The sequence below is a fragment of the Macrosteles quadrilineatus genome, unplaced genomic scaffold (genome assembly GCF_028750875.1).
Source record: "Macrosteles quadrilineatus isolate MER2022 unplaced genomic scaffold, UCM_ALF_1.0 Scaffold_7__1_contigs__length_78375512, whole genome shotgun sequence".
Lineage (NCBI taxonomy): Eukaryota > Metazoa > Arthropoda > Insecta > Hemiptera > Cicadellidae > Macrosteles > Macrosteles quadrilineatus.
In genome coordinates, this window is record NW_026542600.1 from 1 (window position 1) to 12992 (window position 12992).

Genomic DNA, 12992 nt, shown 5'->3' on the forward strand with positions numbered 1-12992 from the left:
TGGCGTTTACTGTCAAATACATAACAGCTAATATCATTTTATAGTTATTGTTTAATACCTTTTTAAACTGATAAATCCATCAAAGAGTTATGATATTTTTAAAGATAAAACGATTTTCTTCTAAAGCTACCTTTCCATTGTTACTGGGTAAGAAAAACCCTGTCCCAAACTAAAAGTACAATCTTGTTTCAATCATAAGTGAGATACATTTTTCACATTCAGCCAATACAGTGAGAGCAAGTTGTTGATAGAAGCAGCTTCATAATTTCATGTCAAGCTCCTGAGACCTTGGTTGAGGTAACAACTTAGGGAATATTTGTATTGTTTACGGGCTACTTGAAAGCATCTGCTAGCCTAATGTAGAAATGTGAACGTTTTATTCACAGAAATTAAGTTACCTGTTTCCTGAAAGTTCAACAACACGCAGGTTGGACAAGCCGCGGAAGAGCTCGGCTGGCAGATCATGCAGATGGTTCCAGGACATGTACAAGACCTACGACCAACATCATAATATTAATCAAAAAACTTATGGCTACAAATGTGTCACATGTTTATTGTGACTTGCTACCTAGGTCTATTGCTAATCCATTTCTTCTCTCCATAAAATCAACATTGATTAACACCATGATTGTGTTGTTTTGTGGATATTGAAAATGATAATATGATTGAGCTGGTACCTGGAGTTTCTTGGTGTTTCTGAAGCTGTCAAAGTCGACCTCGTAGAGATTGTTGTGAGCCAGGTCGAGCCACTGAAGATGCGGCATGTTGCCGAACACGTCACGTGTCGCGTTGCTCAACCAGTTGTGTCGCAGGTAGAGATGAGTCAGACTGCGTTCCACAGGGCGAAAGTAGCCGCGGCCGATGTGGGTAATGTTGTTGTGTGACATGTCTAAAACCTTGAGATACAGAAGACCAGTTTAAGTTAGAAAATTGACAAGACTGCTGACTGTTTGGAACTAAAAGTATGGTAAACGATGGTTTTAATTAAAAAAAATTTTCTGTAAAATTTCCTTCTTTTCACACAAATCACCTATCACTGAAAGACATTTTTGTATATTTTGAAAGAATCTTTTGATACAATATAGTTATGGTTCAATCTTGATAAGGCACCTTTTCTTTGTACGTTCATAATCTCAACAAGTTGTAATAAATTTTGAAAAAATATGTAGCCAAAATATAAATACATGCATACAAAATATATATTAGGTATATACTGTTCAGTGTTCACTTATTACCTTAACATTTGCATGAATGATGTTCTCTCTTCCAGTGAAGGTTGTGTTCAGTTCAAGGTCACGCAGGGAGTTGTAGCTCATGTTGAGCTTGAATGTTGCCAAAGTTCCAACCTAAACCAAAAATAAATCTTGTAGAATATCCCATTATACCACAATGCAGCGAACCTTGCTAGCAAGTTTGTAAACTTTACTAGATGATAAGTCAAACTTGTAATCAGTGGTGACATATTTTTGAGGTCTTACTGTACCTATCAAAATCAATAATTTCATTCAAGAGTATTGTTATAAAGATTTTAGTGCATCATACTTCAAGCCTAGCAGATAAAATAGAACTAGTAAGTAGAAACCAACAAAAATGTGAAATTCTTGTATAACTTGTAATTATAATTTCACCATGACACTTGGCCATGGGTGTCCATTTCTTAAACGCCAAAGTCATTTAAATCGTCTCTTTAGTAGAACAAGGTAGTTCTATAAATTGTTCCCTTAGCTCAATGTTGGCATTATTTATAAGAGTTTACCTGGTCTAAGCAGGCAAAGTTGAACATCCTCAACTGGTTGTAGGCCATGTCCAAGTGTTCCAGCTCGGGAAGATTCTGGAAGGCTTCGTCGCTGACAAAAGAGATCTTGTTGCCTCGCAGATCCAGCTCGCGTAGATGCTCTAGGTTGATGAACGCGCGGCGGTCCACACGCGAGATCACGTTGTCGTCCAACTTCAGTCGCGACAACTGAGACAGATCTACAAACGTGTGTGTGTTGATAGCCGACAACTTGTTGAAGGAGAAGTACAACTCTTCCAGCTCCCTGTGGATGTCACCCTGGAAAAAGTAACTTATAGGTTGTAAAAATCTCACAACTGAAAATGTTCAATCTGTATGAGAGAAAGCATTTTTAAAACCTTACATGAGTTGCTAGGACCGGAGTTGCAAAGGGCCAGAAAATTATCAGCAGCGGACATTTTTTTCCTTCATTTCTAAGACACTAAGCTCTGGGTCGGGATGATTTTTCACATTACTCTAAGCTAGACCTAGGGGTTGTGGCATTATCACTTTGTCATGGTCATTTGGCAGGGTTTGAACCCGGGACCTCTGAGATTGAAGTCCCGTGCTCTACCAGACGAGCTTGCTTCCCAAGACATTTCTGTATTGGGCTGTATACATTTTTTATAAATTAAACTGAACAGGGAACAACGGTTGCCATATTTTTGTTAATATTTTGTAGAGCAATGAATATTAATTCTATGGAAAGTTCCATTATGTTAATCACTAAATATTGAATTTTATTGTGCTAATTTTAACACAAACAAGCAGTAGAAATTGAGTGCACGAGGATTAATTTGGTGAGGGAGGACGGATGAGGAGAGTTAAAAATAATATTATTACTGCACAATGTGTTTAAAATATTAAATGAGTTAATTTCAAACATGCATAATATTAGTGTTCACTTTACACATAATGCATGGGTTGACCTCAAACTAATTTACCTTTCTAATAATGACATGTCATCATTTACTCACAGCTTATTAGATGCATATTAGACCTTTGAAAGCAAGGCGGGAGGAGGGTAATTTATGTCGACTTTAGGGCAGTACCAAAACCAATCCTGAGAGTTGTAGAAAATAAATTTACCTATCTGTCCATTCAAAACAATTGTTAAAGGTTGACATTGAAATGTGTTATTCAAATAGTAACTATCTAGATTGTCAAATTTCAAAAGTTAATCCGAACACTTATCAAGGTTAAGGGATTGGTTAATCTAAGTTTATGAATACTTAACAAGAGAAACTGCAAGCTGTGGCAAACTTAGCTCTTGCTTGTCTGATTTGATTGTTGGGTTTGGTTGTTAGGTTCATTTGTTAAGTTTCATTTGTTAAGACTTTGCTGAAGCATTCTAGACACCTAGAAGCATTGGTGCACAGTCAATGTACAGTCTAACCTTGATATAACGAACCTCGATATAACGAATTCCTTGATATAACGAACTTTTTTAAATCCCCTAGAACTCTCCATAAGACACAATGTATATTTTACCTCTACATAACGAACAATCCATATCAACAACCTTGTTTAACGAATTTTTCATGATCCCGGCTAAAATAAGACACCTCAATATAACGAATTTATCATTGTCAGAACCTCTACATAGCGAATTTAACCTCTACTTAACGAATTGTCTGCGTCTCTCCCTCGATACAACGAACCCCCCACCACCATTATTGCTTTTGAAAAATCTGTTTCTTCATCAAATGAAATGGAAAGGTGACGTCAACGCTTGCACTAACATTCGTCTGCTCCGTTTTACACATCCCTGTCTGCTGTCGTCGTTGCATGCGCGCTATGTTTACAACTAACTGAGAACTGATTTCATTCACTGAGGACTGATGGCGCCTTAATGTGTAGTTTGCTGTGATTGGGTGATGAGTAAATATGGTGAATTGTACAATTTTTGGATGAAGAGAAACCTTAGAAAGAAAAAGAATAGAAGATCAAGGCAAAGAAAAAGAATAGCAACGTGGATATCTTAACATTCCTTTTACGAGTGTTTTTAATATCTTTAAGTTGGCTATCATTATACACTTCAATAACGACTTAGCCTATCTAATATTTTTATTATTTTCAATATGATTTGTACTAAGTTCATGATAATTACAGTACATTCCTCTATTGTGATTTAAAGTACTAATGTAGCCTACCACCGGCCTATCACGAGCAGTAGCTTACAAAACTCTCTACTGTTTTGTTTTGTTCTTTACGTGGTTTATTGCTATGCAATACAGTGTTTGGCTAGGTTTTAGGTGGATTGGAGTAAGCAGTAAGCTGTGATTTAAACTTACAGTTTGTAACCTGTACCAAGGTCAATGACTATAAATGTCATGATTGCGCAATATTAAAGTTCCCTTCCCTTTAGTATCCCGGATAATCGAGGTTCTACTTTACAATGTAAACACTGTACACTGTAAAGTATTGTAGCCTATGCTACTTTAATTGTGTTTAAATGAGGTCCAATCCCGACCTATATAGACTGATGCTGGTTCTGAACCCCGACTTAGCGAAATTCCTGCAAACCTAACCTCTATATAACGAACCTCATTTTAACGAAATCCTTAGTATAACGAATATTCAGTTCGGTCCCTTCAGATTCGTTATACCGAGGTTGGACTGTACCAGTTTATTGTGGTTTGCTGTACCTGGAATGTGCCTTTGTGGACATTGTCAATCATGTTGTCCTCCAGCTGCAACACTCTCAGACGTCGTAGGAAGTGGAAGGCTGTCTCTGGAAGGCTATGCAGCTTGTTGTGGCTCATGTCTAGGTGCTGGAGACTGCCCAGGGGGCGGAGTGCGTCCCCAGGCACTTGCTTGAGGGAAGAGGCCAAGGCATGTGACAGGCGCAGATACTGAAGAGAGTGGCCAATCTGTGACAAGTTCACCTCACTCTTAGAATGATTTTTATTTTAAATTAAATACTAAACTAGATTTTGAAGCCCTCGTCTTTCAATAAGCAAACATTTCACACAAAAATACTATATCGAGTAGCGAGGGTTAAAAAGACACATTTTTCCCCGCGTGATAAACTATATATTTTTCGTCATATTGCACCAATGTTTGAGCAAACTGTTACAAAACTGAAATAGTTTTCATTTTAAGATAACCTCTCAAAACTAATTCTAGCTTGTTTTCAGTTTAATTTGCTAATTGAAACCAACAGCTGTTTCAATCGTCTTGCCTATTGCTATTACGATTGTGTTGTATATTATTATCGATATGTTGAACTATTTACAAAAAGGCAACAATTACTGTAACTGCAATCGGTTAAAAAATCGATACACACTTTCGATACATGCAGATGCAATAGTTTACAATAGAAATGCACATCTGAGTTGACAACAACCGCTGATATTTACTCCATTGGGGGCTAAAACCGATAGGGAGTAAAAATGCTACTTTAGACCAGCAACGCATGCGTTAAAAACAGGTGTTTTGCTGCAGTATGACGAAAAATAATTGTACGGATTCCCCTTTATTTTTATTGGCCTAATTAGATTATTATAACTGTCTACTAAAGAGACATTCATTTAAAGATTGCAATATAAATTAAGCTAGGCCCTACTCATTTTTATGCCTTGAATGGACCAATAAAACATAAATAAACTGATCCTTGAGATAGAACCCAGCCCTCAAAATTTGGCGTGAATATGATGCATAAAATGTGGAATCATTTTATACAGTATAGAGATTTGTATTCAACTAATTGCTTTTGTTTTAAACTTGACCCATTATCTTTCTCTATGCAGCAATTTTAAAATGTTTACTAGCTCGTTTTCTTGTACGGTACAAATTTTGCAATCAATTTTAAACAATCTTCCTGTTCCTGATGAGCTAGAGAGTTGAAACTTGAAACATAGCTCACAAATGGATAACAATGCAATGATAAGGGTGTGTTTTGCGCATCGATCTCTATTATCGATGGTTTTGCGTAGCATGTGTAATCTTTGGCATCATATTCAATGATTTTATTTTCATATTTCCCTTGGACTACGCCACATGGGCCACCGAATTTTTAATGTTTACATTTTGGAAGAATGTAAATATATCAATTTAAGTAAGCTGTAAATAGATTCATTTGACAGTTTGTTTAAAGAGTAGAGGTTGAGAGGTAAAGTTTCTGCTGCCAGAATATTCTAAAGTTTATGACTATGAGAATAGCAAAAATACCCCCGCCGCAGCAAACCTGCCGTCTAAGCGAATTTCCATTTGGCCGAATTGATTTTCAATTGATCTATTTAAATAACATTAGGTTTAACGAGTACCTAGGTTTGCTGCTACAAGGAAACTAATAAAGTAGTGTGTTTTTAGTAAAATATTGATAGCTTACTATAAAATAAATAAATTTGCCAAGTTTGATCAAAATATATCCATAAACAAGCAAACTACAACATTTTACAATATTCTCCATAAGAATAACATGGGAATTTTAAATTTATCATTTTTTTAGTTTTCTCCGTAACCAATAACCGTACAAAAACACTTTGATATACTGAATTGTTTGTTTTTTTAAGCTCTTTAAGAAGGTTTAGAGAAAAATTGGGAAATTTTGTGTTTTGAGGGTAAGAAGTGAGAAAAACCAATTTTTACCCCATAAAACCCCCCATTAAACCCTGTTCCCATGGTCCGATCATGCTGGATCGCGAACTCATTCAAGTTTATCCCGCCTTACACCTTCAAACCAAATTTCATCAAAATCGGATAAAAATTACTCAAGTTATCGTGTTCACGGACACATATATATATATATATAAATCTATATATATATATACCTATATATATATATATATATATACATATATAAAAATTTGAACGAATGGTGTTTTTGGCCTCTGGGGACATTAAAATGAAAAAGTAAATCGGTCCCGGGCCTAAGTCTTACCATGAGACCTACGGTAATAGCTACTTCCCTATAGGGAAATTCGCTAACATCGAATTAGAGTTGAAGGGGTTGGTTATGTATTGGCCTTATAAAATAAATTCAATATATTTACATTAAAAACTAGAAAGTAGAAAATAATTTATAGGCCAGAATAAAAAAAAAACTTTTTAAAATGCCACGTTTTCAAACGAACTAAAAAGTAGCAAATAATTTATAAATATGTGGAGAGAAGTACTTGTAACGTTTAAAACGAAAAACGCGGGTGCATGCAGTAGATAACAAAAGTTCAATAGCTATTTATTTGTAGTTTAAGATAATTGTAAATTAGATATTATTGCATGCGTCCAGCATTTTTAGTTTTAAATCTTACAAGTATTTATTCTCTCCACATACTTATAAATTATTTTTAACTTCTTCATTCGTTTAAAAAAGTGGTATTTAAAATAGTTTTCTATTTATAAATTATTTAGTGAAATATTTGTAAGAATTGGTCCTCTTCTGTTCAAGGGAACGTACATTATAATCGATGATTTATTTTCGATATAGGCTATTGATTTTTTTTATTCCATGATATATATAGATATTGACAAATTGAAAAATATTAGCGGACAACTACGATAAAAAATATTGTTCAGTATCAACAAACATTAAAAAATGTTGGAATAAAACTGTTCTAAACTATCCTAACTTATCAAAACTTGCTGTAAAATTTCAAAATTCCGTTTGATAGGTAACCTATTCCATTTCCCACATGCCTTTTATCTTATTAAATGGATTTTTTAAATGGTAACTTAAACTTAGCCTACAGCAATAGTATGTTGGGTTAGTTTGAAATATAGTTTCATTTTTTAATCCAAATAAGCAGTTCTCAATTCGTAGTTTAAATGCGTTTGAATAAATCAAACAGAAGCGAAGGAATATGGATAGTAAAGGAAGCCCAAAATATCGATAAATCGTAAAGTAATCATCGATAACCATGAATGTTCCCTTTAAAAGGAAAGTACCCAAAAACGTGACTGCAGATAGACATACATTACATTATATAACTTATGCCTATGTTAAGGTTTTTTTGTTAATATGTTTCCAACGTGGCACCTCATAAGGTCCTATGTTAAATTCTCATGACTTTCTTTTTAATTTTTTCACGTAATAAGATTTTTGTTGGCAGTTTTGATAAAATACAACATATTTTTGAGCCAGAAAAGTTAAAACTTTTGAACATTACAGTATTTTATTGTAATTGTTGTATTGCTGTTTCAGGGAATCAAAGCTAGCACTGGAGGATAAACATTGCCCTTGTGAGCACCCTTGGCTGGACAAACACCTTAGTAATTAATATTTTTTATGGTTAAATTTTTTATAATTTATTCTTTATTGAAGTTCCCCAAAATATATTTTTTTTTTTAAATCTGTGAATTTATTGCCTGTCCAACATATTCAGAGTTTTTTCACAAACATTTTTGATTGTAATAATGGTTATATATCCATCAGTCAGTATGCACGATCTTTGACATATTTTTACATACTTTTTAAGATGAATTTTACTCATGCATATTTGCAGTATTATGAAAATCACACCAAATTTGAAATAATTGTAACTTCAGAACAGTTAAATGTTCTCTTGTGTTGTGAAAAAAACCTAAATAAACCAAGTACATTTTTGTTTACAATATTACATTTTATGTTTTTCTATACACAATCTTTTTAATGTAATGTGTAGTTTTTAGTTCTTTGACTGCCCTTATAAATAGTGGCATACCAAGTAAAAACACTCTACTAAAATGGTTTCTACAACTAATAACCAACGATTTTAGTATCCATATTTATACAAACTTGTATTGTATTTTAAGAGTAAACAGCTCCAAGTATACACTCTTAGCTCAACCTCCGTTAATTAATTTTCTCTGTTTTATAATTGTATTCTACATGTTATGTTGTTAAGACTATTTTGAGAAGAAATTATAGCTTTTGAATTCTTAAATAAACTTTTTATGATAAAGGAATGCTTATTTTAATATTTTCTGCTGTCTTAAACAAATTTTGGCTTATGTAAAATGTATTTTTTCTTTTAATATAATAATAAAATAATTAATAAGATACTAGTCAATAACTTTTGAAAACAAAATTTTTGCTATTACATTTATAGAAAAAATTATGATGATTAAATTTAGCTAAGGTTGAAGATATTTGATACATTCACAAGAAGAATTCTTTGCTAAATTCAACAATGAGATTTAGTGCACATTGGTAGCAGTTAGCAAATCAGCTACAAAGATTTCCTGTAATTATCTAACAAACATTCTTTTCATATTTATATTCAACATTCAGTGCATATTTACAGTAAATTATCTTTGCAATTCATCTTCGTACACATCATTGAAAAGCAAATGCGAAGCATAAGGATTCCCTGTAAATGTTTGACTAACATTATTTTCTAATCTGAGAAATAAACCCAGAGCATAATTGCAGCAAGTACTCTTTGCAAGTCATGTACAAAGATTACTTGCAAGTGTTTTACAAGCATTCTTTGCTAACTCGAGAAAAACATGCAGTGTGTCATTGCAGCAAGATTTCTTTGCAAGTAATCTGCATTCATTCCCTGCACGTGTTTTACAAGCATTCTTTGCTAGCTTGAGTAAAACATTCAGTGCATGTTTGCAGCAAGATATCTTTGCAAGTCATCTGCATTCATTCAATGCAAGTGTTTAACAAGCATTCTTTGGTAGCCTGATAAAAACATCCATTGTATGTTTGCAGCACGGTATCTTTGCAAGTCATCTGCAATCATTCCCTGCAAGTGGTTCGCAACTATTCCTTGCAACCTTGCTTCAAACACACGGTGAAACTTTTCAGAAAGTCTGAGATGGGGTTACTTTTATACTTGCAGCAAACGTGTTACAAATTAAAATGTTTGCAATGCATAGTTGCTGCAACCATCTTGGGTTGCCTCTGAAAGTTTATTATGAACAAACTGAAAGCTTTCTCTGCTATCTGGGAGTGATCTTTTTAAGGTATCATTTTAACATAGTTCATTAAACCTTGTTAACCTACTGTGCTGAGATTATTAAATTAATTTGGGATTGTTTTTAACTAAGTGTCAGTTTGATAAAAATTTAAGTTAGAACCCATTTATCTCGCATCCCGTTTTAATCTCGCTCATGGTCTAAAATTTCACGTATGTAAAAACTACTTGAGCGTTGTAGTAAATGAGAGCAAGGAGGCAGGGTTGGACTTTGCACTAGACACAAGCAACTAGTGCTAGACACCACTTAAGTGTACCATTGAATGTTTCCTGTACCTTACTTCTCTGTGTTAACACAAAGTAAAACAAATGTCTCAAGTTTTGCACACAATTTGTAAGCTCTGATCTAAACTACAGTATGTGGGATAAAGCGTGTAAAGCATTTGCCTCGTCAAAAGCGTTGTAGTCGATGTTGGAGATCCCGTTGTCCGATAGATCAAGTCGCTTGAGACCGCGGATGTGTTTGAATGCATGAGCACTGATCTTCTGAATACCTACACAGAACATATGAATCATTGATAGGTAGAGAGTTGGATCCTAGTGTGCAAATAATGCACAGACTGGCTGTTGTGTGCTTAATGATAATTTGTTTATCGACCAGTACTCAGTAGTAATCCAATAAATACTGTACAGTTTTTTAGTAGCAGGAACTTTCTTAAAAAAATAGCTGATTTGTCTACATTAGAGAACTACCCTTTATTTCACAAAATAAGGTGACCAACTACTTGAGTTAGTCTATAAATCACCTGTTTGTGGCAATACCATAGTTATAATCGTTACACATAATTAATTATTGGAGGGATTTGAACCTGTGGCTGGAGGTCGGTTCACTAGAACCTCCTGATTATCGGAACAAGCTGGTGTAGGGGTAAAGCATGGGGCTTTGGTCCCCAAGGTCTCAGGTTCAAATCCCATCATTCACTAAGCTTAACATTCTCGTTTTAGCTTGGAATACAATATTGGGTATATTGATGTGAGTTGTATAAAAAGTAATTTGAAGTTCCCTCTCTCGCAAGGTATTTGAAGAGGGGGGGGGGGGTATTTGTTTCCCCTTCTACTAAAAAGAATAGTCCAACTGAATACAATGTTTTAAGGATATGTCTGTCAACGGATAAGGCATTAAACTCCAATTATATATATTTTAGAGGTTATAGTTTTTATCACTCACACTATTCAGTCTGTTAGCTCTTTGTGTCATTCCCCATTTCAAAACAGAAGGACCTGCTTTTGGTCTCTCCCCTTCACTAAGTTATATTAGTTTTTGTACAAAAAATATAACAAGTGCGGTATATTCAGACTATCATTTGGAAAGTTTTTTAGTGATTGCTGGGGATTATTTATATACCTCCGTCATTGATGTGAAGTTCTTCCAAGTCTACACCAAACTCATTAAAGTCATCAGAGTTCAAGGACACTTTGGATAGACGAGACATTCCAAGCCAACGTAGATTCCTCATCCTACGTAAACAGTCAACATTAATAACACTGATTACTAGTTTCTGAGGGTATATTATAATATAATTATAAGAGATAAGGCAAATAATCCCTTAACCCTCTCTGGAATCAATCACTCTTTAGATGTTTTTGAGCTGTGAATTTCTAAAGCGTATCTTAAGTCATATATTTTGGATAGTATATTGTTATAAAAACTCAAAACAATAGTCTAGTCTGCTCTATGCTCAGGTAATTTTAGATACAACTCTTGAAACATTACTTGTAGATGGTCTGAATGAAATATGTGCTGTCTGCATGAACCTATGAGTGACAGGATAACTCAGTGGTTATCTTATAGAGATTGGAAACACCGTTACATTGCAATAATAGTCAGGAATGTTTTTTAGCTTTACGGTAATAGGTTAAATAATACTAATTACTTCCTTGTCGAGGCCGTTACAGCTGATTTCCGTTAATAGGAAGACAGGATCAGTGGTATTTCACTTGCTAGTTCTAACAGTTCATACGACGTTACAAAAATAATTGTATTCTCAATAATCTATTCTATTACCAAAGTAATATTATTTTTTGAAGCTAGCTGTCAATGGAAGATGTGATCAGCAAGACAGCTATTTCATTAATTCATTTAATCAGTCCATATGACGTTACTTAAATAATGGGATATTCTCAGAAATCCCACCACTCTACCAGGGTGTTCTACTACCAGGGTGTTAGGTTGAAAGCTTATCATGGATGTTGCCATAATCACAGCAAACCATCACCACTTTTGTTAAGACCACAAGATATGCATACGGGTGTTGCCGCAATCAAAGGTGGTGATTACCGATGTCACCGAAACATAAACATAGACATATTTTATGTACACAAGGCATTCTTTGTAAAGTTCAATTCACACATGGAAACAGGTGTTTTGTAATAGTAATGTATTGAAAATAAAATAAATAGTTAAAATAATTTAAATAACAAGACCGTAAGATATGCTCAGGGGGTTACCGTGGTCGTGTGAGACAATTACCGGGGTGACCGGGACCACAAAATATGCTCCTACTCATATATGACCTTTTAGCCCATCCAACCATGGCCCAGTACCGTCATGATTAGATATGAGGGGTTTGACTGTATCGATAAATACCATACTCGGCCATTCTGAAAATATTACAGCAACATTTTGTACATTTTCACAGTGTACCAAAACATATTTCTCCTATATGGATATTTCTCCTTCCAAACATGATAATAAAACTTTCAACATCAAACTCACAATTCAAGCAGAAAAGCTATGCATTACACAAGCCAAACACCTGCAGTACAAGCATATTACAACCATTCTCAAACTAATGCCTCAAAAATTATAAATAATTGAACCGTGGTAGTTTAATAAGTTAAGTTTACCTAACGTGTAAGTTTAACTCAGGAGAAGAATTAATAAGTTATTTTAAAAGGAATTTTAAGGTGAATAGTTAAGGGATTTCTTCTTCTTGGTCACAAAATTTAATGCACAAGACCTTGTCAATAAAGCATATGAATAAGTGTATAAGTGTATAAGTGTTAAGTGTGTACATGCTAAAGCTAAGTTTTAGTGGTGACATATGAAGTGTTAACACAGAAACTGCTAATAAGAGAAGCATGATCTAACAGACTATGGCACAATTGTCCCTGTTCTCCCCACTACTGGTGATTTTACAGAGTTATATAGTTTTACAATCAGATCATTGATGTAATTATGTGTAAATTGCTTAAACCTTGAAAAGATTATTGAAATGTATGGTAATTACTAGAGCTCTTACAACAATGTATTGCATTGGGTTTTAAACATATTAAACCAGTTCTTGAGTGTGATTAAATATGGCAAAAGT

General features: G+C 34.2%; 1 protein-coding gene across 1 annotated transcript in view; it reads right to left on the reverse strand.

The window, feature by feature from the left end:
• Positions 1-398: 398 nt before the first annotated feature.
• The window catches only part of LOC128998088 (chaoptin), a gene marked incomplete at both ends in the record, with an annotated part of 41041 nt that continues 28447 nt past the window's right edge, over positions 399-12992 (reverse strand). Inside the window, 7 exons of the mRNA XM_054424081.1 lie at positions 399-493; positions 678-896; positions 1236-1346; positions 1757-2053; positions 4423-4647; positions 10069-10175; positions 11027-11139. Of these exons, the coding sequence (XP_054280056.1) occupies positions 399-493; positions 678-896; positions 1236-1346; positions 1757-2053; positions 4423-4647; positions 10069-10175; positions 11027-11139 (1167 nt within the window). The remainder of the gene's footprint in view (positions 494-677; positions 897-1235; positions 1347-1756; positions 2054-4422; positions 4648-10068; positions 10176-11026; positions 11140-12992) is intronic.